This window comes from Ictidomys tridecemlineatus, chromosome 5 (assembly GCF_052094955.1).
Source record: "Ictidomys tridecemlineatus isolate mIctTri1 chromosome 5, mIctTri1.hap1, whole genome shotgun sequence".
Taxonomy (NCBI): domain Eukaryota; kingdom Metazoa; phylum Chordata; class Mammalia; order Rodentia; family Sciuridae; genus Ictidomys; species Ictidomys tridecemlineatus.
The window spans coordinates 177,952,302-177,977,419 of record NC_135481.1 but is presented as its reverse complement, the minus strand read 5'-3'; the positions used below and the strand labels follow the sequence as shown (position 1 = coordinate 177,977,419).

The following is a 25,118-nucleotide window of genomic DNA, read 5'->3' as shown; positions in this document are numbered from 1 at the left end:
GCAAACTGGCTTTCCCTTTTAATATTAATAATTGAGGTTCCATTAGAAAATTAACACAAGTATTTCTAAAAGCAAGTAGCCAGCTACTGCCAACTATCTCAATCTCTTTCCCCTTTGCATTCAGTTACTTCTTGAGTTGTTGCTACAACGATATCTGGAAAATAATCACTTCTACATTTGATCTTAAACAAGGATTAGCCAGATGTTTTCAATTCAACACATTTGCCCCCATTGGCATGGCCAATCACCTAACATTTAGTTATAGTTGGTTGTTAGTAATATCTGCAAGATAGGGCTGGGGTTGTGGCTCAGCAGTAGAGCGCTTGTCTGGCATGTGCGAGGTCCTGGGTTCAATCCTCAGCACCACATAAAAATAAATAAATAAAATAAAGGCATTGTGGCCAACTACACCTAAAAATAAATAAGTATTTTTTTAAGGTAATATCTGCAAGATAAAGTTGATTGATAAATTGACTCAGGTTCTGGGGGCAAGTAAAAAGAATTGTTGACTATTTTGGAAATCTAACACATCCTTTATCAGATACTGCCATCAATGACTATTTATTTTGTTTCCTACATCTAAATAATTTTTAATTGTAACAGTAACATGTTTATAATAAAAATCTAAGTAATTCAGAGTGTAAAAATGAAGTCATCCCATCTCCTTTCCTATTCCACAATGTTCATATGGATATTTCAAGACCTTTGCCCATTGATAGCCTATCTCCCTATTTTTATATCTATTTCAAATCAAACACCAAACAGCATAGAAGTGGAAATCAGAAACTCACTAATCACTATGAGTAACACTGAGGCACACGGACATGCGCGCACGCACGCACACACACACATACACAAAACTATGTACATGTTCCTAAATGATAAATACTAAGGTAGTCTGTAATGAGATTAAATTTAAAAATTCAAGAACTCCAAACTCAAGTTCAAAACTGTTTGGGTTAAACTGTTAATACCAAAAGGTGGCTCTGGCTTAGCAGAACTACTCAGTAAACAAGACAATACCTGTTGAAAAGAATCCTCAAACAGTGTTTTTCTTGTTACTGTAATCTTTATGTGCTGTGGCATGGCCAATTGCTGAAATATAAGAATGATTTAAGTCAATTCTATTAAAATTACCTACTAAAAAACAAAAAGGGAAAAGTCTTACTTGTTTATAAAAATAACAAAAAATAACATGAATTTATATTCAGTAGTGTTTACCAATGCATTTGTGAGTATTCATGCTGATTACATATTATTTGATAGAGGAGAAACAGGGAAAAAATCTTATTCACAATGCTTACTTTAGTGACTCAAATAAATCTTAATTTTATTTTAAAAAAACTAATTGATTTTTCTGGTTTCTCAGTTAATTAGAGGATTTTGAAGTTTAGAGATATTTTATAAAACAACATTCTAATGTATTAATTTTACTTAGTACCCATAAAATCATTAATTCAAGTAATTTATTTAGACATTAGAAGCAGCTGATCACATTTAGAAAAACACTCTAACAACACGTTTGAATATATGTGGTCATTTGTGTATGAACATATATGTACCTATTAGTCACTTGTATCAAACAATACATGTGAAAATGGTCGGTCACAGATTATACATTAGAAAAAGTTTTAACGTATTTGAAGATTTGAGTACTGAGGAAAAAGTGACAATGTTTTATTATTCAAATGATTTTAAGCTTAATCTTCTGGATTAAAAAAAAAAGCTACAAATTACCAGATCAATAAATGTATTTCTTTGTCCTAAAAATAGGGGAAGGAGGTTCTAATGTTTCCCATTTTACCTGTTTTTCCAGGAGTTAATCATTTTGAAAATCACTGTGTAATAATATAAGTAACTTAATAAACTAAAGTAAGTATAGAGATACAGTCCCAATACTAACCTGGCACCAGAACCGGAAATACTGAACCTTTGCCTTGAAGTCCCGAACATAGGCTATCTGAGGTCCATTGTCTCTGAGGAAGAACAAGGGTTAAGTGACAAATATGGTTGCTTGTAAAAAGAACGCTGAAAGAAAGCAAACACCCCACTCATTTCATAATTTAGTGGTAAAAGACAAAAATACTCAGAATAGCACATTCCAAACACAAAATTTGTTGTTAGTGAATGTTTTCCCAGGTTCAATTTTTAGGAAAAGACAGAAATTTTGATCTTGCTGAAGCCACTGTTGTGGATTTTTTTATATATAGCCAAAACTAACAGGGCTGGTTAAAGGGAGTTCTGAGAATGCTATCTATGCTTTTTCCTTAAATAAAACTCTTCATAGTCATGTAGGCAAGACTGCTATCTAGGATAAAGACTGTTTCTCAATTCGTTCATATCACTTCAAGTCTGGCTAAGGAGCTCTAAATGGAAATGTCATATGAGACTTTCAGAATAGAGAGAGCTGGAAAGGGAAATTTCTGTTTTTGTTTTTTCCCATTCCAATTTTCCCTTCCTCCATATTCCAGTATGGGAGTGCAGACTTTGACGGAAGAAGTTTCACAGCAGCTATCTGTCACAGATCATGGGATGATACTGAGGATGGAGACCAGGCTCTGGATGGTAGGACATAAAGAAAGAAACCTAGGACTGGGGCTGTGGCTCAGTGGCAGAGTGCTTGCCTGGGATGTGCACCACATTAAGAAAATAAATAAAACAAAGGTATTGTCTCTAAGTATAACTAAAAAATAAATATTTAAAAATAAAATAAAGGTATGTGGAAAGAAGAGGAAGGGACGAACCTAGATCAATATGATGTTCTGGGGCTTCCCAGATAGCCCTGGACTTCACACCAACTGGTTTTCTTCTTAGCCTACCTTAAATTTCATTTTCTAAATGTTGAATGAATTTCAGTATAAAAATAAAATTGATTTTGTTATTGACTTTGTATCCTGTGACACTGTTAAATTCACTTACTAGTTCTAATATATTCTAGACTCCTTAGTATTTTCTATATGTTATCTGTGTGTGGTGGTGGGGAGACAGTTTTGCTTCTTTCTTTCCAATTTTTTCTTTTTCTTATCTCATTGCCATAGCTATAACTACCAATACATTGTTGAATGACAGTAGTGACAAGTAAACATTCTTGTCTTATTCTTGATCTTTTGGAGTACTTCATCATGAAGTGTGATGTTAACTATGGTTTTTTGTAAATGCCTTTTTGTGGGTAAGAGCTTTTCCAGGTAGCTAGGGCTTTTTATCATAAATTTGTATTTTGTCAAAAGCTTTTCCTGAAATGACCATAGGTTTTTCCTCCTCTAATGTATTAATATGGTAAATTTTATTGATTTGGATATATTAAAACTTTCATTATTGGGATAAACTTCACTTGATGGTAGTAAAATAATCCCTTTTATATCTGGCAATTTGCCATTATAATTATTAAGAATTTTAACAGCTATGTTCTGAGAAATATTAATAAACAAATTATTAGTCTTATTTTGTTATACTTTTCTTATCTGGTTTGGGTACCTGGATTATAGAAACTTCATAAAATGATTTGGGAAGTGTTCCCATCCCTTATGTTTTGTGGAAGAATTTGAATAAGATTGATACTATTGGGGCTGGGGATGTGGCTCAAGTGGTGGCGCGCTCGCCTGGCAGCCCGGGTTCGATCCTCAGCACCACATACAAACAAAGATGCTGTACCCGCCGATTACTAAATAATAAATATTAAAAAAAAAATTCTCTCTTTTTCTCTCTCTCCTCTCTCACTCTCTCTTTAAAAAAAAATACTATTTATTCTTTATAAGTTGGATAAAATTTACCAGTAAAGCTGTCTAGACCAGTGTTTTTTGTTTGTTTGTTTGTTTTTTGGGTTACTAGGGATAGAACCCAGAAACCCTGTAACACTAAGACACAGTCCTTGTTACTTTTCATTTTGAAACTGGGTCTTATGAAATTGCCCAGGCTGGCCTCAGACTTGTAATCCTCCTGCCTCAGCCTCCTGAGTTGCTGGGATTACAGGTATGTGTCACAATGCCTGGCTGCAAACCAAAATTTTGTTTATGGAAAATTCTTTAATTATGAATTTCATTTTTTTACTAGATAAAGGTCTTTTGCTTTAATACTAGTAATTTGTATTTTCTCTTTTTTCCTTTATCAGGATTACTAGGGGCTGTCAATACTATTACTGCTTCTCAAAGATCCTTCTACTTTTGATTTTTCTACTGTTTCATTTCCATTTCATTGATTACTGCTATTATTTTTATGTCCTTTCTTGTACTTACTAGGAGATTCCTCTTTCTAAGTTTATTAAGGGGGAAGTAGAAATCACTGATTTCATGCCTTTCTTAATTTTCTGATCTAATCCTTTAGAGCAATTAACTGTCTTCTCAGGATTACTAACCTAAATCTCACAGATTGTGATATGTTGTACTTTCATTAGGATTTAGTACAAAATATTTCCTAATCTCTCTTGGGATGTTCCCCCACCCCCCCTTGAGCCACAATACACATGGCTATGTCTCAATGGCCATTTTTTAAATTCTTTTTCTTTTTTTGCACTGCTAAGGATTAAATCCAGGGCCTTGTGAATGTTAGGCAAGTACCCTAGAAGATATATTCTTGCCTGAACTATTTTTAAAAGATGGAGAGAAGCAGCATAATTCATAATAATGAAATTATGGAATCAGCCTAGGTGTCCATCAAGAGATGCATGGATAAAGAAAATGTGAGATACATAAAATGAAAGTTTATTCAGCCATAGAGAAAAATGAAATTTTCTCATTTGCAGGAAAATGGACAGAACTAGAGACCATCATGTTAAACAAAATGATTAAAACTCAGAAGGTTTTAGGTTATTTGAAGGGTTGTATTTTTTTCCTTCTATGTGGAAGCTAGAGGAAAAAAAGGAAAAGAAAGGTGGGGCAGATTTCATGAAAATTAAAGAGAGATCAGTAGAGGAAAGGGATCAAAGAGTTGGAGGCAGGGAGGGACAGGGAAAGTGCTGAGGAGTGATTGGCCAAATTATATTGTTATATTGACTAACTTCTCACTGAGACATTCATTTAGATTTCATGCAATTATTGAGATGTTTAGATTTAGGTCTAACATTTATTGTTTATTTTTTCTTGTATTTTTTTGTTTTTCTGTTTGTCCTTTTCTGCATTCTTTTGGGTTATTTGAATATTTCAGTTTACTTATTATTACTAACCATCTATGTGTCTACATAGGCATACACATGAAAATAAATAAATAAAAAGATGGAGATAAATATACTTCTACTTTTATAAGCCACTATTGTTTTGGGTTTTCATGTTATATGTACCCAAACTTAATTGTAACTAAAATGAATGATATAACAGTATCTATTTATTTATTTCCATATAAATTACCTCTGCAATTTCATTAATACTCAATTGGCTTCATTTCTCAGTTTTTGCTTTAAATATGAAAGCTTTTAATATGCATAAGTATAAAAGTAAATGATAATGAGGGGGGCACGCAGAACTGCCTTGATAAGAAAGTCACATAAACGCTAAAAGAAAACTATAAACAAATACCTCTTACCAATACAGATATAGAAATCCTCAAGAAAATATTAGGAAAAACTTTTTGTAAAATATTAAAAGGATTAGTATTTTAATCCTTTTGATGAAGTTGATAAAGCAGGATTTATTCTTGGACTCAAAGGACAGTTCAACATATAAAAAAATTGTAATATGCCACATTAGCAGAATGAAGAGGAGAAACCCACATGATCATCTCAATTGATGCAGAAAAAGCATTAAACAAAATTCAATACCGTTTTCATGATAAAAAATACTCAACAGATGAGGAATAGAGGGAAACTACCTCAACATAATAAAGGCTGTATGTGAAAATCTCACAATGAACATCACATTGAATGGTTAAAGAATGAAAGCTTTTCCATTAAGATTAGAAATAATATAAGGATGCCTAATTTCATCGCTTCTGATCAACATTCTATTGTTAGTTACAGCCAAAACAATTAGGCAAGAAAAAGAAATCAAAGGCATCCAAAATGGGAAGGAAGAAGTAAAATGATCTGTTTGCAGATGATATGCCTTTTTTTTTTTTTCTTCTTTTCCTGATAGTGGGACCCAAGAGCGTTCCACCACTAAACTACACCCCCAGCCCTTTTTATATTTCATTTTGAAATGGGGTCTCACTAAGTTACCATGACAAGCCTTCAACTTGGCAAACCTTCTGCCTTAGCCTCATGAATCTTTGGGATTACAAGTGTGCACCACTGTGCCTGTATATTTTTTAGTTCTCGGCAGACACAACATCCTTGTATGTGGTGCTGAGGATCGAACCACACGCATACCAGGCGAGCACGCTACCGCTTGAGCCACATCCGCAGCCCACTGTGCCTGTATATTGATTTGATCTTTTGTGCAGGAAATACTTTGAAGATTCCACATAAAAAAGCTGTTAAAATAAGCAAATTCAGAAAAGTAGTAGAATATTAAAAAAAAAATAATTCCTTTTACAATAACAGCAAAAATATAATTCTCAGGAATGAAATGAAGAGTAAAAGACTTGTCTATCAAAAACTACAAAATACTGTTGAAAGAAATTAAAAATAACACAAATAAATGGAACAATATCCACATTTCACGGATTAGAAGAATTAGTATTGTTAAAATCACCATACTACCAAACAGATCTATAGATTCAATGTAATTCCTATCAAAATAACAAGAACATCTTTGTAGAAATAGGACAAAAAAAAATCCTAAAATTAGTACAGAATATCAAGGAATCCCAATAGCCAAAATCATCTTGAAAAGGAAGAACAAAGATAGAGGATTTATACTTCCAAATGTTAAAATATACTACAGAGCCATAGTAATCAAAACAGTGTTGCACTGGCATAAAGACAGACATTTAGACCAACAGAATGGAATATGGAAAGCCCAAAAAGAAACCCTCACCAACATATTGAATAATTTTTGACAAGGCTGCCTCGAAGGTTTGGATGTTGAATATCCCCAGGGTAATGGTATTAGGAGTTGCTCTGGATCTTTAAGATGTTAGACCTACTAGGAGATCATTACATCATTAGGGGTGTGTTCTCAAGGGGGACTGTGGGACCCAGATTGTACTTTCTTTCTACCCACTTTAAGAGATGACCGTTTGGGCTGGGGTTGTGGCTCAGTGGTAGAGCACTTGCCTCACATGAGGATACCCTAGGTTCAATCCTCAGCACCACATAAAAATAAATAAGTGAAATGAAGGTATTGTGTTCAACTACAACTAACAAATAAATATTAAAAAAAAGATGACCAATTACTTCTACATATTCTTCCACTGTAATATACTACCATCTGCCATGAGGTAATGTAGGCAAGTGGCGGTCCTCATTCAGCCTGTTGAGACTCTGGTCAAAACTGAGTGGAATAAATTTCTGTACTAAGTAGCCTATGTCACGTATTTTATTAAAGCGATGGAAAGCTGGCTAATACAGAGGCCAAGACTAAATAACAAAAGAAGAAGTCTTTTTAACAAATGCTGCTAGGAAAACTGGATATCCACGCATAAAAAATTGAGATTGCACCCTTATCCAATATCATATACAAAAATTAACTCAAAATGAATCAAACACCCAAATGTACAAGCTCTGACTCTACAACTCTCAGAGGGAAACCTAGGAGAAGAAAAAACCTAGATTTGGCAATAATTTCTTGGGAATGACACCAAAGGCATGGGCACTAAAATATAGACAAAATGGACTTTATCAGGTTTTCAAGCTTTTGTGTATCAAAGAGCACTATCCAAAGTAAAAAATGGAAGAAAATGCTTTTAATTCATGTATCTAATAAGGAATTAATATTCAGAATATAGTCACTCATGGCATAATGATGTTTCAGTCAATGACAGATCACATTTAAGATAATGGTCTCATAACGCCACAGCCATCTTTAATATCGTAGCACAACATATTACTCACGTCTGAGGTGATGCTGGTATAAACTGCACTGCCAGTCATAGTAAAATATTGCACATACTATTATACACATACTATTATGCACATACTATTATGCATAGTGCATAATACTTGATAATGATAATTAAAAACTATGTTACTATTTTTTTAAATATTTTATTTTTTAGTTTTCAGTGGACACAACATCTTTGTTTGTATGTGGTGCTGAGGATCGAACCCCGGCTGCACGCATGCCAGGCGAGAGCGATTATGCCTTCAATCATTATTTTAACTGAACTCCTAATTATATAAAAACAAAGAGTTTACTGTAAAATAGTATGCCATGTTATGCTGGCAGCAGCCTCACATATCTTGTGTTTACTGTGTCTCTTGATTACATCATTTTATCCTGCACTCGATTTAATCGGGTAATCTGTTCATCATGGCCCCAGAAGCAAAAGACTACATCATCTAGGTAGGGTGCGTATACAACACAGCCTAGATTCACAGAAAGCATGTGGGTTTATCTAAGTATACTCTTTTGTTCATACAATGATTCATTTCTCAGAATGTATCCTCATCATTAATCAATTCATGATTATATAGAGAAAACTAAAATGTAACCCCAAACCCCCAATGACTTGATTAAAAAATGAGCAAAGAAAAAAAATGGGCAAAGGACAGTACATAGAGATCTACTGGCAAGCCAACTCAAGAAATAGTAAGAAGGTGGGTATTGTGGCACACGCCTGTAATCCGAGCTACACAGGAGGCTAAGGCAGGAGGATCCTAAGTTCAGGGTAAGCTGAGCAATTTAGTGAAACCCTGTCTCAAAATAAAGAAAATAAAAAGGGCTGGGGTTGTAACTCAGTGGTAGATTCAATGCTTAGAAAACTCAGTGGTAGATTGAATGCTTAGAAATACACACACACACACACACACACACACACACACACACACAGTGGGGGTGGGGGAAAGAAATAGTGAGATTTCCCTTCCTTGCTAATTCAGATCTTTGTCAAAATCTGAGAAATTAATTATCAGGCACAATGGTGAATGCCCGAAAGCCCAATAACTCAAGAGGCAAGGCAGGAAAATGGCAAGTTTGAGACTCGGTAACTTAGAAAGACCCTGTCTCAAAATAAAAAATAAAAAAGGTCTGGAAATATAGTTCAGAGGTAGAATGCCCTTGGATTCAATTACCAGTAACTGTCCCCCGCCCCAAAACAGAGAAATTTATTTTATTTTCAATCTACAATGTTTGGAATACTTACAGGGCAGATTTTCCTGTGCGTGGATCTATATAGGTAGTTGTTCTTTTATTGTGGTCTACAAAATATGGAATTCCATCCACTGTGAATCTCATTTCCCAGCCTTCAGGTAACGGCTTTTCATTTAACTGACTACAAAACATAGGGAAAAAATATAAACAAGATTTTAAAGAGTTGTTGATTTGTCAAGTACAGAAACTAAAAATATCCATAAACATATATTAATGTAGTATAAAATCTTTTAGAAAACAATTTGGTCTAATATTTTCAGTTGTGCACTAGACACTCTATTTGGACATCCTATGTATACGTTAAACACATCATTAGAACTTAACATTAAAAACCACTCAATCACCACTCAATTTTCCACCATATTCTTGGCCTATGCTCTTCTATCTACTTCATAACCCACCTTAAACATCTCATGATTAAATAAGTTCTGCCCATCTGTCTTAAAAGTCTTTATCTTCATCCTTATTTTCTACCTCCACAACCATCCTTACTCTGGGCATTAACTGTCTTTTGTTTAAACATCCTCAACAGTCACCTAAATGGGTTTTTCTCCCTCTAGTCTCATTCTGCTCTGGCTCTTATATTGATATGGCTGACAGAGTATCTTTCTCAAATAAGAGACTGCATCAAATTAGTTCTTCCTTTAAAGTGCTAGCACTGTTATACCACTTCCAATGTTAAGTTCTATATTCTTCCACCTGGCATTTACTCAGTTTCTATACCTTGGCCTTGAATGTTCCCTTTTACATTTTCTCTGCACCCAAACTTCTAACTTCTTTACATAAATCCTGTGATTTCATGGAATATGGCTGGTCATCATTTTCCCAATCAAGACATGATCTCTCTCATCTCCAAGTGAAGCCTTTGACCCAAATCTCTATTATTCTTTTGTTAAGGCAACTCAAAAAAATTTTTTTTAATTAAGTATTTCTATTTCTTTAACACCTATCTTTATATCTTGAAAATTTGTGATACTAGGAAAACAACTAAATCTCTCTAAACTCCATCTTCTTTTGCTGGGTGCAGTGAAATATCTGTAAAACCAGGGACTTAAGAGGCTGAGGCAGGAATATGGCAAATTCAAGACCAGTCTCAGCAATTTAGCAAGACCCAAAGAAACTTAGCAAGACCCTGTCTCAAAATAGAAATTTAAAAGGGCTGGGGATGAGGCTCAGTGGTAAAGTACCCCTAGGTTCAATCCCCAGTTCCAAAAATAAAATAAACTTAATTTTTCTTTATTCATAAAATGAAAATAACATTGTTTATGTAATAAGATTATACGAGGAATGAGGTAAGTAAGACGTCTAGCACAGAGTAATGCTTCATATTGTAATTATTATTATTCCTCCTACTACAAGAGATTGATGACTCTTTCCTGGGCATCTCAAAGTACTTCCTATTTATACAACTAGCAGAGCATCTAACACGTTGCAGTATTTGTGTTTGACAACAACTCCTCCCCCTTGAAAATATTATATGAAATTTAGAATAGGAATTACATAATTGACTTAATTTTAATCGGTTATCACTTAAAATAAGTGAGGTATTAGAATAAATAAACCTAAAACTTTTTACATTTCAAAATATTATACTAGAATAAATAGGGAACTATGGAATACCTCTTTTGCTGTCTTTATTTGTGTATCTGTATCTGACATAATGGTAACCAGTCTTTTTTTTTAGCTGGTTAGGTGTAATAAATGTTGCAATATTTATCCATATGTGCTGGTTCATTTTTTTCTATTTTACAGATTCAATTTTCTCATCCGGTGGGTTTGGTACAAAAAAGAACAACAGAAATGTTCAAGTTCACCTCAGAAAAGAACAACAGGAGGATCTGGAGTCATTTAGGAATTTAGCCACTATTGCTGTTAATAGTGTCACTTTCCTCAAGCGTACTTCTGCAAAATAAAGGGCTATACTTCAGAAAAACCACTGTTTTGAACCACATTTTGTAAACAACATCAAAAGATTAAGAATATCTAGCTGTATGCATATAATTGAATACAAATATCAAATAAAATAGATTATCAAAAATACAAAAAAGTTTTGTTGAAATTTTGGTTGGAGGATAGGCTCAGTAACAAGTTGTCTTGAAAACAAAATAAATTAGAACTAGGTCAGTTGTGCTACTTATTGAAATATTATTCTACTATTTAGCTCTAAAACTTTAAAAGGTCAAGGGTGAAAAAATTATAGAAAGATGACTTGCTCAATTCTCTCAATCTGAATCAGAGTGTTCTATCACTGAGCTGTATGTCCCTATCCCTTTTTATTTTTAATATTAGATAGGATCTCACTTAGATGCTCAAGCTGGCCTTAAACCTGCCATCTTCTGCCTTAGTCTCTGGAGTAATAGGAATCACTACTGTGTCTGGCTTGATTTATTCAATTCTATCCTTAGATATATTTTTTTGGAGGGGGTGGGGGTGGGGGGGTAGTGCTGGGGATGAAACACAGGGCTTTGTGCATGCTAGACAAGTACATAACAACCGAGCTACATCCCCAGACTCAAAGATAAAATTTTTGAGAGAAATTAAAATTTAAAACATCTCATCTTTGAAAATCTTAATTATTTTTTCATGTAATTGAATATATTCAAATTAAACATAATAATTCCATAAAAAACACTATCATTTGTTGGTGCCCAAAATATATATTTTACATTTAAAGACTATCTTTAGAACAAAAATTATAGAAACACGTGTCATGAGGAATCCCAAGAGGAATTCCCAAGAGAAGTCTGGTCTTTGTCCTCAACTACTGGGAGGTGATCTGATGATAGAGACCTGGGATATACTACATCAGTTTTGACTTCAGGAGGAACTTGAAAATAGGTCTTATCTCAAACCTCCAGGTAGGGATAAAGACAAAAGATGTCAGCCAAGAGAGAAGAATATGATCAAACCCAAATAAAAATTCTAGATACCAAAGACATCCTGTTCAAAACTGAACATCAGGGGCTGGGATTGTGGTTCAGTGGTAGCATGCTTGCCTTGCACGTGTGGGGCACTGGGTTCGATCCTCAGCACCATATAAATAAATAAAATAATAAAATAAAGGTATCGTGTCCATCTACAACTTAAAAATACCGAACATCAATATATATTGTTCCACACTGTCGGATATCTAGAACCCTCCCAAACTCTGCTCTATAAATCTCTTCCTTCTGCTGGTTCTATTTTATATTCTTTCTTTATGATACACATGGTTGTTGAGTATAAGGTTTAGTGAGAATTTTTGGCAGCTGGTCTGAAGGGGGAATTGTCTTGGGGACCCGAAAACTTGTGGTTACTATCTAAACTGATTGTAAATTTGCCAAATTCCTTGCATAATGGAAACATTTGGCAATCTGATAAATGAATGATTTTATAGACTGTTACAAGTTGAATGTGTCCTACCTCCAAACGCTTAAGTTATAGCTACCAGTACCCTGGAATATGACTTTATTTGGATAAAGGTTATTGGAATGTTTCAGTTAAGATGATGTCATATTGGCATATGGTGGTGGGGGGTGGTCACTGGCTCTGAAGAACAAGTGTTCATATAAAAAGAGGAAATTGGTGTTCAGAAATGTATACACAGGAAGCCATGTGAACCCTGAAATAATGCTGACAAGCCAAGAATTGTAAGAAACTAGAAGTAAGGTCTGAAATAGATCTTTTCCCAGTGACAGCAGAGGAATCATGGTCTTGCTAACACCTTGATCTCTTGGGCTCTAGCCTCCAGAACTAAAAGACATTAATTTGTTGTTTAAGCTACTCCATTTGTGATAGAGTTTATTGCAATGGCCCTAGTAAACTAATACACAGACTATTATGTAATGTTACTAAGATAAGCAATGTACTCATAGGTGCCACTTTGGTGTAGTTATTAAAACTTTAAAGACAAATTTGTGAGAGTGTGTCACTTTATTAATACATTAACTAGCAAGTTCTTTTTCTTTCTTTCTTTTTTTTTTTTTTTTTGGTACGGGGGATTGAATGAAGGGCTTCACAAATACTAGGCAAGTACTCTACCATTGAACTCTACCCTCAGCCTTAAGTTGGGTGGGGTTTTTTGTTGTTTTTTGGGGTTTTGGTACCAGTGAATGAACTCGGGGCATTTGACCACTGAACCACATCCCCAGCTCTATTTTGTATTTTATTTAGAGACAGGGTCTTACTGAGTTGCTCAGCACCTTGCTTTTGCTGAAGCTGGCTTTGAACTTGCAATCCTCTTGCCTCAGCCTCTGGAGCCACTGGGATTACAGGCATGTGCCAACATGCCTGGCTTATAATTCTTATAATGATATATGCAAAGAATATTTTGAGATATCTACAACAATCACAAAATTGTTTCAATCACAAAACAATCACAAAATTTTTCAAACCTTGTGATTTCTTCTGGTGGCAAAGTCCTAGGCATTGCTAATTCTACTAGGTCAGCCTCATACGCATAATAGAAGGAAATACTAAATTTCAGGTAAAGATTAGTAAAACTGAGGACATATTTTTTCCCCTGTAAGACACATACCCCAAATTTTATGCAGTAATCACAGATTAAGAAACCCTGCTTTATACTTACTCATCTGATTTTACTACTAATAAATATATAGAAGTGAATATTTGAACATAAGACTATTTTCATGTATAAGGAATTTTTTTCAGACTTTCAAGAAACTCTTAAGCTTTTCACTACATGAAAGTAAAAAATTTTCTCCATTGAATAGAAAGGAGATCAATGTTTAAGGCCTTTGAGGAAAGAATATGCAACGGAGTCAGAAATAGGTAAGCAATTTTTAAAAAGTTATAAATACACTAGTTACTAAAAGTTCTTACCCTTGATTTCTGGGGTCTTCCCATTGTGTAATTCGAGTGTTGTGGTTGACAAAATATACTCTGCCATTGCTATCAGTTCTCTTCTCTTTATTATACAAACAAACAAACAAACAACAACAAAAAAACCATTAATGTTGGCATAGTCTTTTTCCTGAAACTAAGACAAAACGAACTGAATTTGCCCATCTCATTGCATTATTGATTTTGTATTATCACATCTTTTAAAAGTTTAATTTATTCTTTGACTATTAAATACAAACTAACTAAAGTTATAGAAATAAAATTACATCCCTGAAGCCAGACTTAAATCAATGTCCTACCCACCAGATCCTTCAGTTCAGTCAAACCAATAGCAGCAAAATAAGTTTTTTAGCTTCTTACATATGATATTTTTAAATATTCTGTGGTGTTGGGAATTGAACTCAGGGCTTCACACAACTAGGCAATCTATCACTGAGCCATATCTTTAGTTCAAAAAAATCTTTTTGTATTTTTAATTGTAAATGGATCTTTTATTTTATTAATTTATTTATATGTGATGCTGAGGATTGAACCCAGGGCCTCATACATGCCAGGCAAGTGCTCTACCACTGAGCCACAATGCCAGCCCCCATTTTATTCTTTTTTTTTTTTTTTTTTTAATGATCAGTTTGAGAGAGAGAGAGAGAGAGAGAGAGAGAGGGAGAGAATTTTTTAATATTTATTTTTTAGTTTTCGGCGGACATAACATCTTCGTTTGTCTGTGGTGCTGAGGATCGAGCCCAGGCCGCACGCATGGCAGGCGAGCACGCTACCGCTTGAGCCACATTCCCCAGCCTTCATTTTATTCTTAATAGCTCCAAGAAGTAGATAAGTTTTATTCATTCATTCATTCGGGTACTGGGGATTGAATTCAAGGGCACTTGACCACTGAGCCACATCCCCAGCTCTTTTTTTTTTCTTTTGTATTTTATTTAGAGAGTTGCTTATTTGCACTTTGCTTTTGCTGAGGCTGGCTCTGAATTCATAATCCTTCTGTCTCAGCCACCCGAGCCCTTGCTTGGGATTACAGGTGTGCACCACCATGCCTGGCAGATGGTTTTATTTTTATTCTGAAGATAAAGAAAACTCAGAGAGGTTAAGTGACCTACCCTCAAACCCTATAATTAAGAAGTAGAGATAATATGGAAACTCAGATCTCCAGAGATTTTTTTCCTACACTACATTACTATATCACCTCATTTCTTAAACATAAGTGGGAGTTGGAGGTTAGGGTAATAACTTAATTGTTTTGTTGGTATATGTTTGGCATTATTCAATTAAGATAGGGCTGGGGATGTGGCTCAAGCGGTAGCGCACTCGTCTGGCATGTGTGCAGCCCGGGTTCAATCCTCAGCACCACGTACAAACAAAGATATTGTGTCCGCCGAAAACTAAAAAATAAATGTTAAAAATCTCTCTCTCTCTCTCTCTCTCTTTAAAAAAAAATTCAATTAAGATAGACATTATTTATTTATTTCTACATACTTACTTATTAACTTAATTATTTTGCTGTGTTGGAAATAAAATCTAGGGCCTTGTGTATGCTAGGCAAGCATTCTACCACACAGCTACATACTCAGCTTACACTGATTCTTTTTAATGATTTTGTTCCTTAATATAACCAGTTCCAAAATCTTGAATATTTATTGTAACTTTCTATATACAAGCTGGGCAGTAGGACTCAATTATTTAATTACTGCATCTAAAGTTATTGTTCGCTGGGCACAGGGTCACATAGCTATAATCCCAGCTATTCAGGAGGCTATTCAGGATCCCGAGTTTGGTGATAGTCTGAACAACTTAGCTAGACCCTGTCACAAAAATAAAAAGGGGCTGGACATGTAGTAGAGTGCCCATAGTTTCAGTACCCAATACCACTGAAGAAAAAAAAAAAAAAAAGAAAAAGAAAAGAAAAACAAACAAACAAAAAAATCCTGCTGCTTATTCCCCACCTGCCTCTTGCTTTTCTTCTTGTTTTCTTATTCCCATTCCTCAAAATTGCCCCTGCCTGAGCTTTCCCTATTAATATTCAATATTAAGCTATCTTTAAACTATAATTTCTCTGTTTTATTACCAACTAATTCTTCAAAAGATGGGATTATTCCTGTATCTGAATTTCTTTGACTACATGCCTCAAAATGAATACTAAATTGATATCCATTTTCCAAATAACACATTTAGATCCTTTGGATCTTTCTTTAAACAACATATTATAGAATGAGTCTTCTCTTTATTATACAAACAAACAGATTATAACTTATTAACTTAGTATTTGGTAACAATTATATTTGCAGCATTGATTCTCTGATATCAAGTAGCAGTGATGTTATGGGTTACAATGGATACACTAGTGAGTATTAAGAATCCACTTCTGACATTTCAGCTACTTTCTATATCAGCTAAGCCTAAAACATAAATAGAACTGCAGTTATGCACAGTATACAGAAAATGAGATTCTGTGACTGGTGACCCACTCTGGATATTATTAACACTGGTCAAGGCATCTTAAGTGTGGAAACATGTCACCAACTCTAAGCCTGTTACTAAGGCAAAAATAACCACCTACAGCTTGTACTAATGTTACATGATAGCACGGTAAGTTCATGCCTTGGTAGTCATGAATTTAAATCTCAAAAAAATGTACTTGTAGAATCTAAAATTATCTTTCTTGCTCAAAAAATATGTATCCAGATGTGTAATACACACACACACAACATGCAATATGTGTGTCTTACTGCAGATTGAACCCATGGCCTCCTACATACTGAGCATGTACCACTGAACTACATCTCTAGCCTCACCAAATGATTACCCAAGTACACAAATGAGCATAAATTCATCTTTTATCTGCCATGTAAATTCACGTGTCACACTAGAGATTTTTGCCTTCAAAAACTGTCATAAAACAAGATAAGTTAACTTGTTTCCTATTATTTCCTATATACTACAGATGTCAGCATTTTTTGGAAAAGGCTGTGAAAAACAATTTCAAAGGTACAAAACTTTTCACTTGCAAACTGAAGGCTCATCTACTTAATGAGAGGAAGTACTGGGGCTGTGGAGCTGATTTCTTACTTTGTTGAAAAAAACAGATGATAAATAATACTGAAATTACTAAACATCAACTTGAATGCAGTTCAGAGCACTTCCTGATTTGATGAATAAAACAGTGAAAAGAAAAAGCTTATTGCTACTCTATGTAGTGTTTCATAACTATGAAAATGAGAAAGTGTCTTTATACTTGATGAGTGTACAGAGCCCTACATTAGACTGCATTGTTGAACCAAAGGCATTCTTTATTCTCTAGGCCCTATGGTGTGTGCACGTGTTAAAATTTCTTTGCTGCCTGATGGTAATGTCTCAACCTATCGCATAAAAAGTTGGACTTAAATATATATTCTTTCACAAAAATAATGCTGTCAATCTCAGAAAGAAACCACAGTGCATAAGATGGGATTCTATTTCCTGGGACAATATTGAAGGTCAGTTGGGTCTCTTCATCTGATTCATGATGACCAGTTCCAAAACTAAGGCATGGGCCCCAAAAGCAGAGAATCACAAAGCAGTGCTCAGATTGAGTTGTAGGATAATCATAAACTCATATAGAAAGAGGACACAGCATTTCAACTTTAGAAGTGTAAAACCCAAATATATGCAGATAGTGAAACAGCAACATATTAGCAGGGCAAGAAGCTGGATACCAGGGATTGAAACCAGGGGCACTTAACCACAGAGCCACCTCCCAATTTTTTTAATCAATTTTTTTTTTTTTTAAATCTTGAGATAGTCTTGTTAAGTTGCTGGGGCTAGCACTGAACTTGTGATCCTCCAGAACCTCTTACAGGTATGCACCACTGCACCTAGCAATAAGCTGGGTCTTTAGAGGCGGTATTAAGAAAGTGTTGTTGCTAAAGGAAAAAGGAAAAAGATCTAGATGATCGAGTTAATGATCAATACAGAAGGCAAGAACCTGTTTACCGAAAAGCTATTCTAATAAAGGCAAGACAAGACAGGGGGCTGGGTTGTGGCTCAGTGGTAGAGCGCTCGCCTAGTATGTTTGAAGCACTGGGTTCAATTCTCAGCACCACATAAAAATAAGTAAATAAAATAAAGGCCATCAACAACTAATAAAACATTAAAAATCAATAAATAAATAAAGGCAAAACAGTGCACATTTCAGGCTTCTATGAGCAAGAGGTGCTCCAGAGAAAAAGTCTGTTTCTGACCATCATCCCAAGGCAGGTCTTAGTTTTTCTGCAATAAAATTAGGGAGATAAAACATATAATCTTCAGATATTCCTTTTCCTTTTATTTCATCAATTTCTCTTTCTGTAACATGGATATACAACTCTTTAAATAAATATGGGCAAACAATTCATGTCTGGGAATGCAATCTGACAGGTCAAGTTCAACAAGCGTAAGGGCAACAACCCTCACCTAAAGTTCATCATATCAACCACACATTGACCACTCTGAGGATCCAACAGAGCCAGAAGACTCTACCTATTATTTTACACTACAAAACAGAATCTGGTAGGGTAGACACATCTTAAAGTCTATTAAATAAGTTTTAATAATTAAGGTATTATTAAGTGTACCAATAACGGGGCATACTCATGTGCTCTATGGTGTAGGGCACAAAATTGCCATCCTTATGTATTCCCCTTCCATTGTTTTATAAGGTAACATCAACCCCACCAAATTCTGAAATGCACTTTAGAAAAACCAATGTGGCTGGGTGAGGTGGCGCACACCTGTAATCCCAGTGGCTCAGGAGGCTGAGGCAGGAGGATTACGAGTTCAAAGCCAGCCTCAGGGGGCTGGGGTTGTGGCTCAGTGGTAGAGTGCTTGCCTAGCACGTGAGGCACTGGGTTCAAACCTCAGCACCAAATAAACACACACACACACAAAGGTATTGTATCCAGGTGCTAAGCAACTCATTAAGTAAGATCCTATCTCTAAATAAAATTCAAAACACAGCTGGGAACGTGGCTCAGTAGTTGAGTGTCCCTGAGTTCAATCCTCGTACCCGTACCCCACCCACAAAAAAAAAAAAAAAAAAAAAAACAATGTGACCATGGTTGAGCATGATTGTGATCTCAATGAATCAGGAGGCTCAGACAGGAGGATCACAAGTTCAAGGTCAGTGTAGGCAACTTAGCAAGAACTGTCTCAAAATAAAACATAAAAAGGGGTGGAAATGTAGTTCAGTACTACTATTAAGGTGTTTTCCCCCCAATCCCAGTATTGAAAAAAAAAAAAAAGGAGGAGGAGGAAGACAAAAGAGAAAGACTGATGTGATCAAAGACCAATGTGTTTTTAAGTTTTTTACTTTGAAATTATTACTGTGTTATAAAAAATGTATAGAATCTCAATCTCAATGTACCCTTTAACCAGTTTCTCCCAATGGTGGTATCTTATCTAAGTATAGTACAATATTAAAACTAAGACATTGATACATCATACCTAACAATGGAATTTTCAATGTTTACCATTTGTTAAAGCTGAATCCATGCAGACAAATACAATTTCTATATATTTTTGTCCCATGTATAGATTTACGCATTCATCAACACAATCAAGACAGAACTTTTCCAACATCATGTAAGAACCCCCTTAGCACTATCTCTTGTAGTATTTGTACCCAACTTTCACCTATCTTATTCCTGACAAATACTAATCAGTTGTCCAGATCTAGTTTTTTTTTTTTTAAGAGAGAGAGAGAGAATTTTTTATTTAATATTTATTTTTTAGTTTTCAGCAGACACATCTTTGTTTGTATGTGGTGCTGAGGCTCGAACCCAGGCGGCACGCATGCCAGGCGAGCGCACTATCACTTGAGCCACATCCCCAGCCCCCAGATCTAGTTTTGCGATTTTTTTTTTTCCGGGGAGTGAACCCAGGGGCACTTAACCACTGAGCCACATCCCCAGTCCTAATTTATATATTATTTAGAGACAGGGTCTCAATGAGTTGCTTAGTGCCTCACTTTGCTGAGGCTGGCTCTGAACTGATGATCCTTCTGCCTCAGCCTCCTGAGCTTCTGGGATTGCAGGCACATGCCACTGCACCCGGCTTAGTCTTGTGATTTTGAGAATGTTGTATGAATTGAAACATACAGCATTGTTAAAGTTTAAATATGGTTTGAATGTGTCCTACAAGGGTTCTTGTGTTAGAAGCTTGGTACTTAGTGTGGCAATATTGGGAGGGAGTGAACCTTTAAGAGGCAGAGACCAGTAAGGTCACTGGGAGTGTGCCTTTTGAAGGCATTTAAAGTCTACTCTAACTTCCTGTCTTGCCACATAATTACCCTCTCTCACATAACCTCCCACCATTATTATGCTATCTGACTTGAAGTCTTCACTAGAGCCAAGCAGAAGACTATGCCATGCCCTTGAACTTCTAGAACTGTGAGCTAAAAAAACCTTTCTTTCTTATAAAGTATCTACTTTCAAATATTTGATAATAAAAAAAACAAAGTAATAAAAGCATATAATCTTATGAATATTGACTTTGCTAAACATAATGCCTGTGTAGTCCACCCAGATTGCTGTTATCAGTATTCCATTCCCTTTGGATTGCTGAGTAATCAATATTTTTAAACGTTAGAAGAGCAAAATAATTCTACATTCCAATAAAATTTTCTTACAACAAAAAAGTCAATTTACAACCTGAATTAAATTTAATGCTTATTTGGCATTGTCAATTAAACAGATAGATGTACCTGAAAAGTCTCCCAGGTATTTACTCAAATAAGAGAGAATATCATCTATAAATGCCTGATTTTTAAAAATGATAGAATTTAATGAAAAAAACGCATGAGACTTACCCCATCCCGGTGGCAAAGGACCAAGGGGATCAAATTCTTTATTTTGTGATGTAGCAAACAAATCTTGATTCTACAAAGAACCAAAAAAAAGAAAAAAAAAAAGAAAAAGAAAAAGAAATAAATTAAACAGATCATTTCAGAGCAACTATGAGTTCTTGTCATTGAGTTCTAATACACATTCTTTGGTAATGTGCAACATAACATTCTTACAGAGTTCATATCATAGGAAGTGCGATATATTGTTTAATAAATACCAACATACTTTATTTTGGTGATGTAAAACAAAACACAAAACTTGGCAAACATCATCTAACATTTAAAATTATTTGAAATTGAAATACTACACAAATATATAATTCTCACTGTACGACCAAGTTTTTATCTTTTTTGCTGCAAATTTTACTATATTAGTAATATAAAATTTAGAAATGCATACAAATCCCCAAAAGTCAGTATAATACCAGTACCCAGAGTCATTAGATGGCTGAGAAAAATATTGTATATGTACTCAAAACCAGAAGATCACCAAAGAACATGAGACATAAAGAATTTTGAAAAGAGTTGGGAAGCAGAAAGACCAGGCTGTCAGATAGTAAAAGAAAGAACTCCAACTGGAAGGTGCTAATGAGCCTCGAACTAAATGTATGGAAGACCTTAAAATTTTGTTTGTGATTATTACACTGGTGAACAGCATAGTTTGACTAGATAAAATAACCTTTGAAGGAGTCAACCTTTAGAAAAAAGAGAAGTAAAAGTCATATTATAGGTTTAATGATTGTGTTTTAATTTTAATGTATAATAGGCAATAATTTTGTGGTGATTCACTAAGACTTGATTAAGTCCTTTCCTCTTTAGTAGGACAAGACAAGTAAACAAATAATAGATTCTAACTGCTGTGTGTGTGTGTGTGTGTGTGTTGCTGGGGATTGAACCCAGGGCTTTGTGCACAAGAGGCAAGCTCTAACTGTATTGAAAATAATTTTACTATGGAAAAAAAAAAGAGTAAGATATGACAATGAACTCCTTATACCCAGTACCAAGATTCAAGAGTTAGCAAGACTTTGCCACATTTCTTTGCTAAAGCAAAAATCAAACATCATTTCAACCTACATATTTTAGTATGCCTAAAATTTGTGGATACATTCTTATGTAATCTCAAGATCATTATTACACCTTGCAAAATATCAATGTTAAATTTTTAATTATCTAATACTTAATACAAGTAAATGCCTGGTTGCTTATGTGTTAAAACCAGGATCCATTCAAAGTTCTAACACTACATTCAGTTGGGTTGGGTCTCTTACATCTCAGTCTAGAGACCATTATATTTTTTAAATTTTTTCTCCAGGTCACTGACCTATTACAGTAACTAGGTTAATTCCTAAGTTTAAAGAATAAGAAAGATATTGCACTTCTGATTTAATAGCTCTTGGCAAAGATATCGAGAACAAAACTTGTTACTCTTTATAGATGCAGTTATGAAAAGGATTTAAGAGTAGAAAGGCCATGTCATAGACTGGGTCTGAAAATTTTGGCATATGACAAACTGTTCTGATAATTCTTTAAAACACTAGTTTATTCCACTGGCTCTCCTTGGATAGATCAACTGGAAACATACACCATGAATACATGAGCCAGGAAAAATCATTAAACAATGGTTCATCATCAGTCACATCAATTTTGAGCTTTAAAATGCTGGGTGTATGAAAATCTATTATCTTTTAACTAGGATCAGAACAGTAGTGACCAAAGACCACTTAATTCACCCAATAAACAGATTATTTCTTAGCAATAGCCCCCTTCTCACCAATTTCAAGTAGGTAATTAAAAATGTTAAATTCATTCAATTCACAACTTTGCTTTTTTTTAAATAAAAATATTTATTTATTTATTCTAATTTCAACTTTGCTTATTTTAAGGGTAAAATAAGCTGTTTAAATTCTATATGATTTATTAACACTATAAAAAAAGTAAGAATTTCAGAAAATTGGTCAGTTGTTTTTGACAAGAGGGAGACAAACAGAGCTGATGAGGTATAAATTATAACTCAAAAAAAGTTTCAGGGGCTGGGGCTGGGACTCAGTGGTAGAGTGCTCACCTAGCATGCGTGAGGCACTGGGTTCAATCCTCAGCACCACATAAAAATAAAATAAAGATATTGTGTTCACTAAAAAATAAATATATATAAAAAAGTTTCAAGCTAGACACAGTGGCAAATACCTATAATCCCAGTGACTTGGGAGGCTGATGTAGGAGGATCACAAGTTTGGGACCAGATTCAGTAACTAAGAGAGGCCCTCAGCAACTTTGGGAACCTGTCTCAAAATTTAAAAAAATAAAATGGACTGAGATGTAGCTAAGTGGTAAAGCAACCCTGGATTCAATTCCCAGTACCAAAAGAAAAAAAGAAGTTCCAAAGATTGTGAATTCTACATTGATTAGTTTACAATAAGTCAGTATACATAGTAGGTACTCCAGAATTTTTAAAATCTAGTCTTTAAAAAAATTGTTTTGAGGGCTGGTGCTGTGGCTCAGCAGTAGAGCTCTCATCTCACATGTGAGGCCCTGCGTTTGATCCTCAGCACCACAAAATTAAAAAATAAAGGTATTGTGTCCACCTACAACTAAAAAAATATATTAAAAAAAAAAAAGATTTGTTATGAGGGCTGGGCCTCAGTGGTAGAGCACTCACCTGGCACACATTAGCACCACATAAAAATAAAATAAAAGTATTGTGTCCATCTACAACCAAAAAATACATATAAAAAATTAAAAAAAAAGATTGTTTTGAGCAGGTGTGCATGGGCACACGCCTGTAATTCCAATGACATGGGAGGCTGAGGTAGGAGGATCGCAAGTTCAAGGCTAACCTCAGCAATTTAGAGAGGCCCTGTTTCAAAATTGCAAAAAATAAAAACAACAACAATAACAAAAATAACAAAAATTCCACAATGTTTTGAAAGATTACGTACTACCAAAATGAGGTCAAGGGCACATTTACAGATTTGGATATGAGGGAGAGAAGAGATGAGGAGAAATAAAATTTCTAGGTATCTAAATATGTTGCGAACACATTAAAAACTTTACTTTATGAATCCTAAAAAATAAAAATAAAAAAAACAAAAAATATTTGAAGCAATTAAATATGTATCTATTTTATATATAAAGTAAATGAGTCTTGATGAGGTTAAGTAACTTACTCAAAGTCATATAGAGAAAGTAACTGTGGAATCAGGATTCGAACCCAGATGTGTGTGACTGCAAAGCCCTGCATGTTCTTTCCACTGGACACCCATGTGGAAACTAGTTTTAAAGAAGGCAGGCAAGCTAAGCATTCAAACCTAGAAGAAATGTGGTGAGGTATACCAAAGGTGATTATAACTTAGAAAGAAAGGAATATGGAAAATAGTATAGAAAAAAAATGAGTAAGATAGAAAAGAGACAAAAATTAGTTTCACCTTTAAAACCACCAGTAAGGGGAATATTGTGACATATGTCTATTGGAAGTGACAGATAAAACTGTTATTCAAAAGAAAGATGTTTTTAGTCTTAACTGGGGTGTGAAGGAAAGGCTTCTGATAAAGGTGAATTTGACTATGATAATAAGATCCAAGAATAGGCAGGAATATAGAAAAAAGTAAAAAAAGTTAAAGCCTAGTGAAGAATATATAATGTGTTGTTTTACTCTGATGGATCTAACAAGGATAATACCAATGGCAGTGGAAGTGATGGCAATTGGGTCATCCTGTCTTGCAGTTTCACAGAGTTGGGTTTAGCACGTGCTAGGCAAACATTCTATCACTAAGCTACATCCCAATCCTTTCTGTTTTATTTTGAGACAGGATCTCACTAAGTTGCCCAGGCTGGCCTCAAACTTGTGATTCTTTTGCCTCAGCCTCCTGAATAGCTGGGATAATAGACATGCACCATTGTAGATGGATGAGAATCAAATTTCTCAACAGACTATTTTCCTTTCTTCAAAGAAAAGATCTGTGATATTTTATTACTTGAGAGATTATAAAATAAGCAGCAAAGATCATACAGCAAAGAAAATATTAACATATTTTGGTGCATTTATCATTACTATTGTACATGACTCTAAAGGGAAATATATAAAATTTAAACCATTTGTTTCCATAAAGGAAATGTCTCTATACTAAAAATAATGTATCTGTGAAGTCAGAAAAAATATATTTAGTATAATCCTATAAGAAATCAAATTTATTCAGTTTCCCAGCGCATTAATTAATTTGTTAGGTAAACTTTAC

General features: G+C 34.6%; 1 protein-coding gene across 3 annotated transcripts in view; it reads right to left on the bottom strand.

The window, feature by feature from the left end:
• Itch (itchy E3 ubiquitin protein ligase) overlaps window positions 1-25,118 on the bottom strand; it is a 122,257-nt gene that overhangs the window by 21,005 nt on the left and 76,134 nt on the right. For all 3 annotated transcript variants that reach the window (XM_005329914.5, XM_040276585.2, XM_040276584.2), the window contains 5 exons: window positions 20,851-20,920; window positions 14,001-14,085; window positions 9,172-9,300; window positions 1,904-1,976; window positions 1,024-1,095 (listed from right to left, as the gene is read on the bottom strand). In XM_005329914.5, the coding sequence (XP_005329971.1) occupies window positions 1,024-1,095; window positions 1,904-1,976; window positions 9,172-9,300; window positions 14,001-14,085; window positions 20,851-20,920 (429 nt within the window). The remainder of the gene's footprint in view (window positions 1-1,023; window positions 1,096-1,903; window positions 1,977-9,171; window positions 9,301-14,000; window positions 14,086-20,850; window positions 20,921-25,118) is intronic.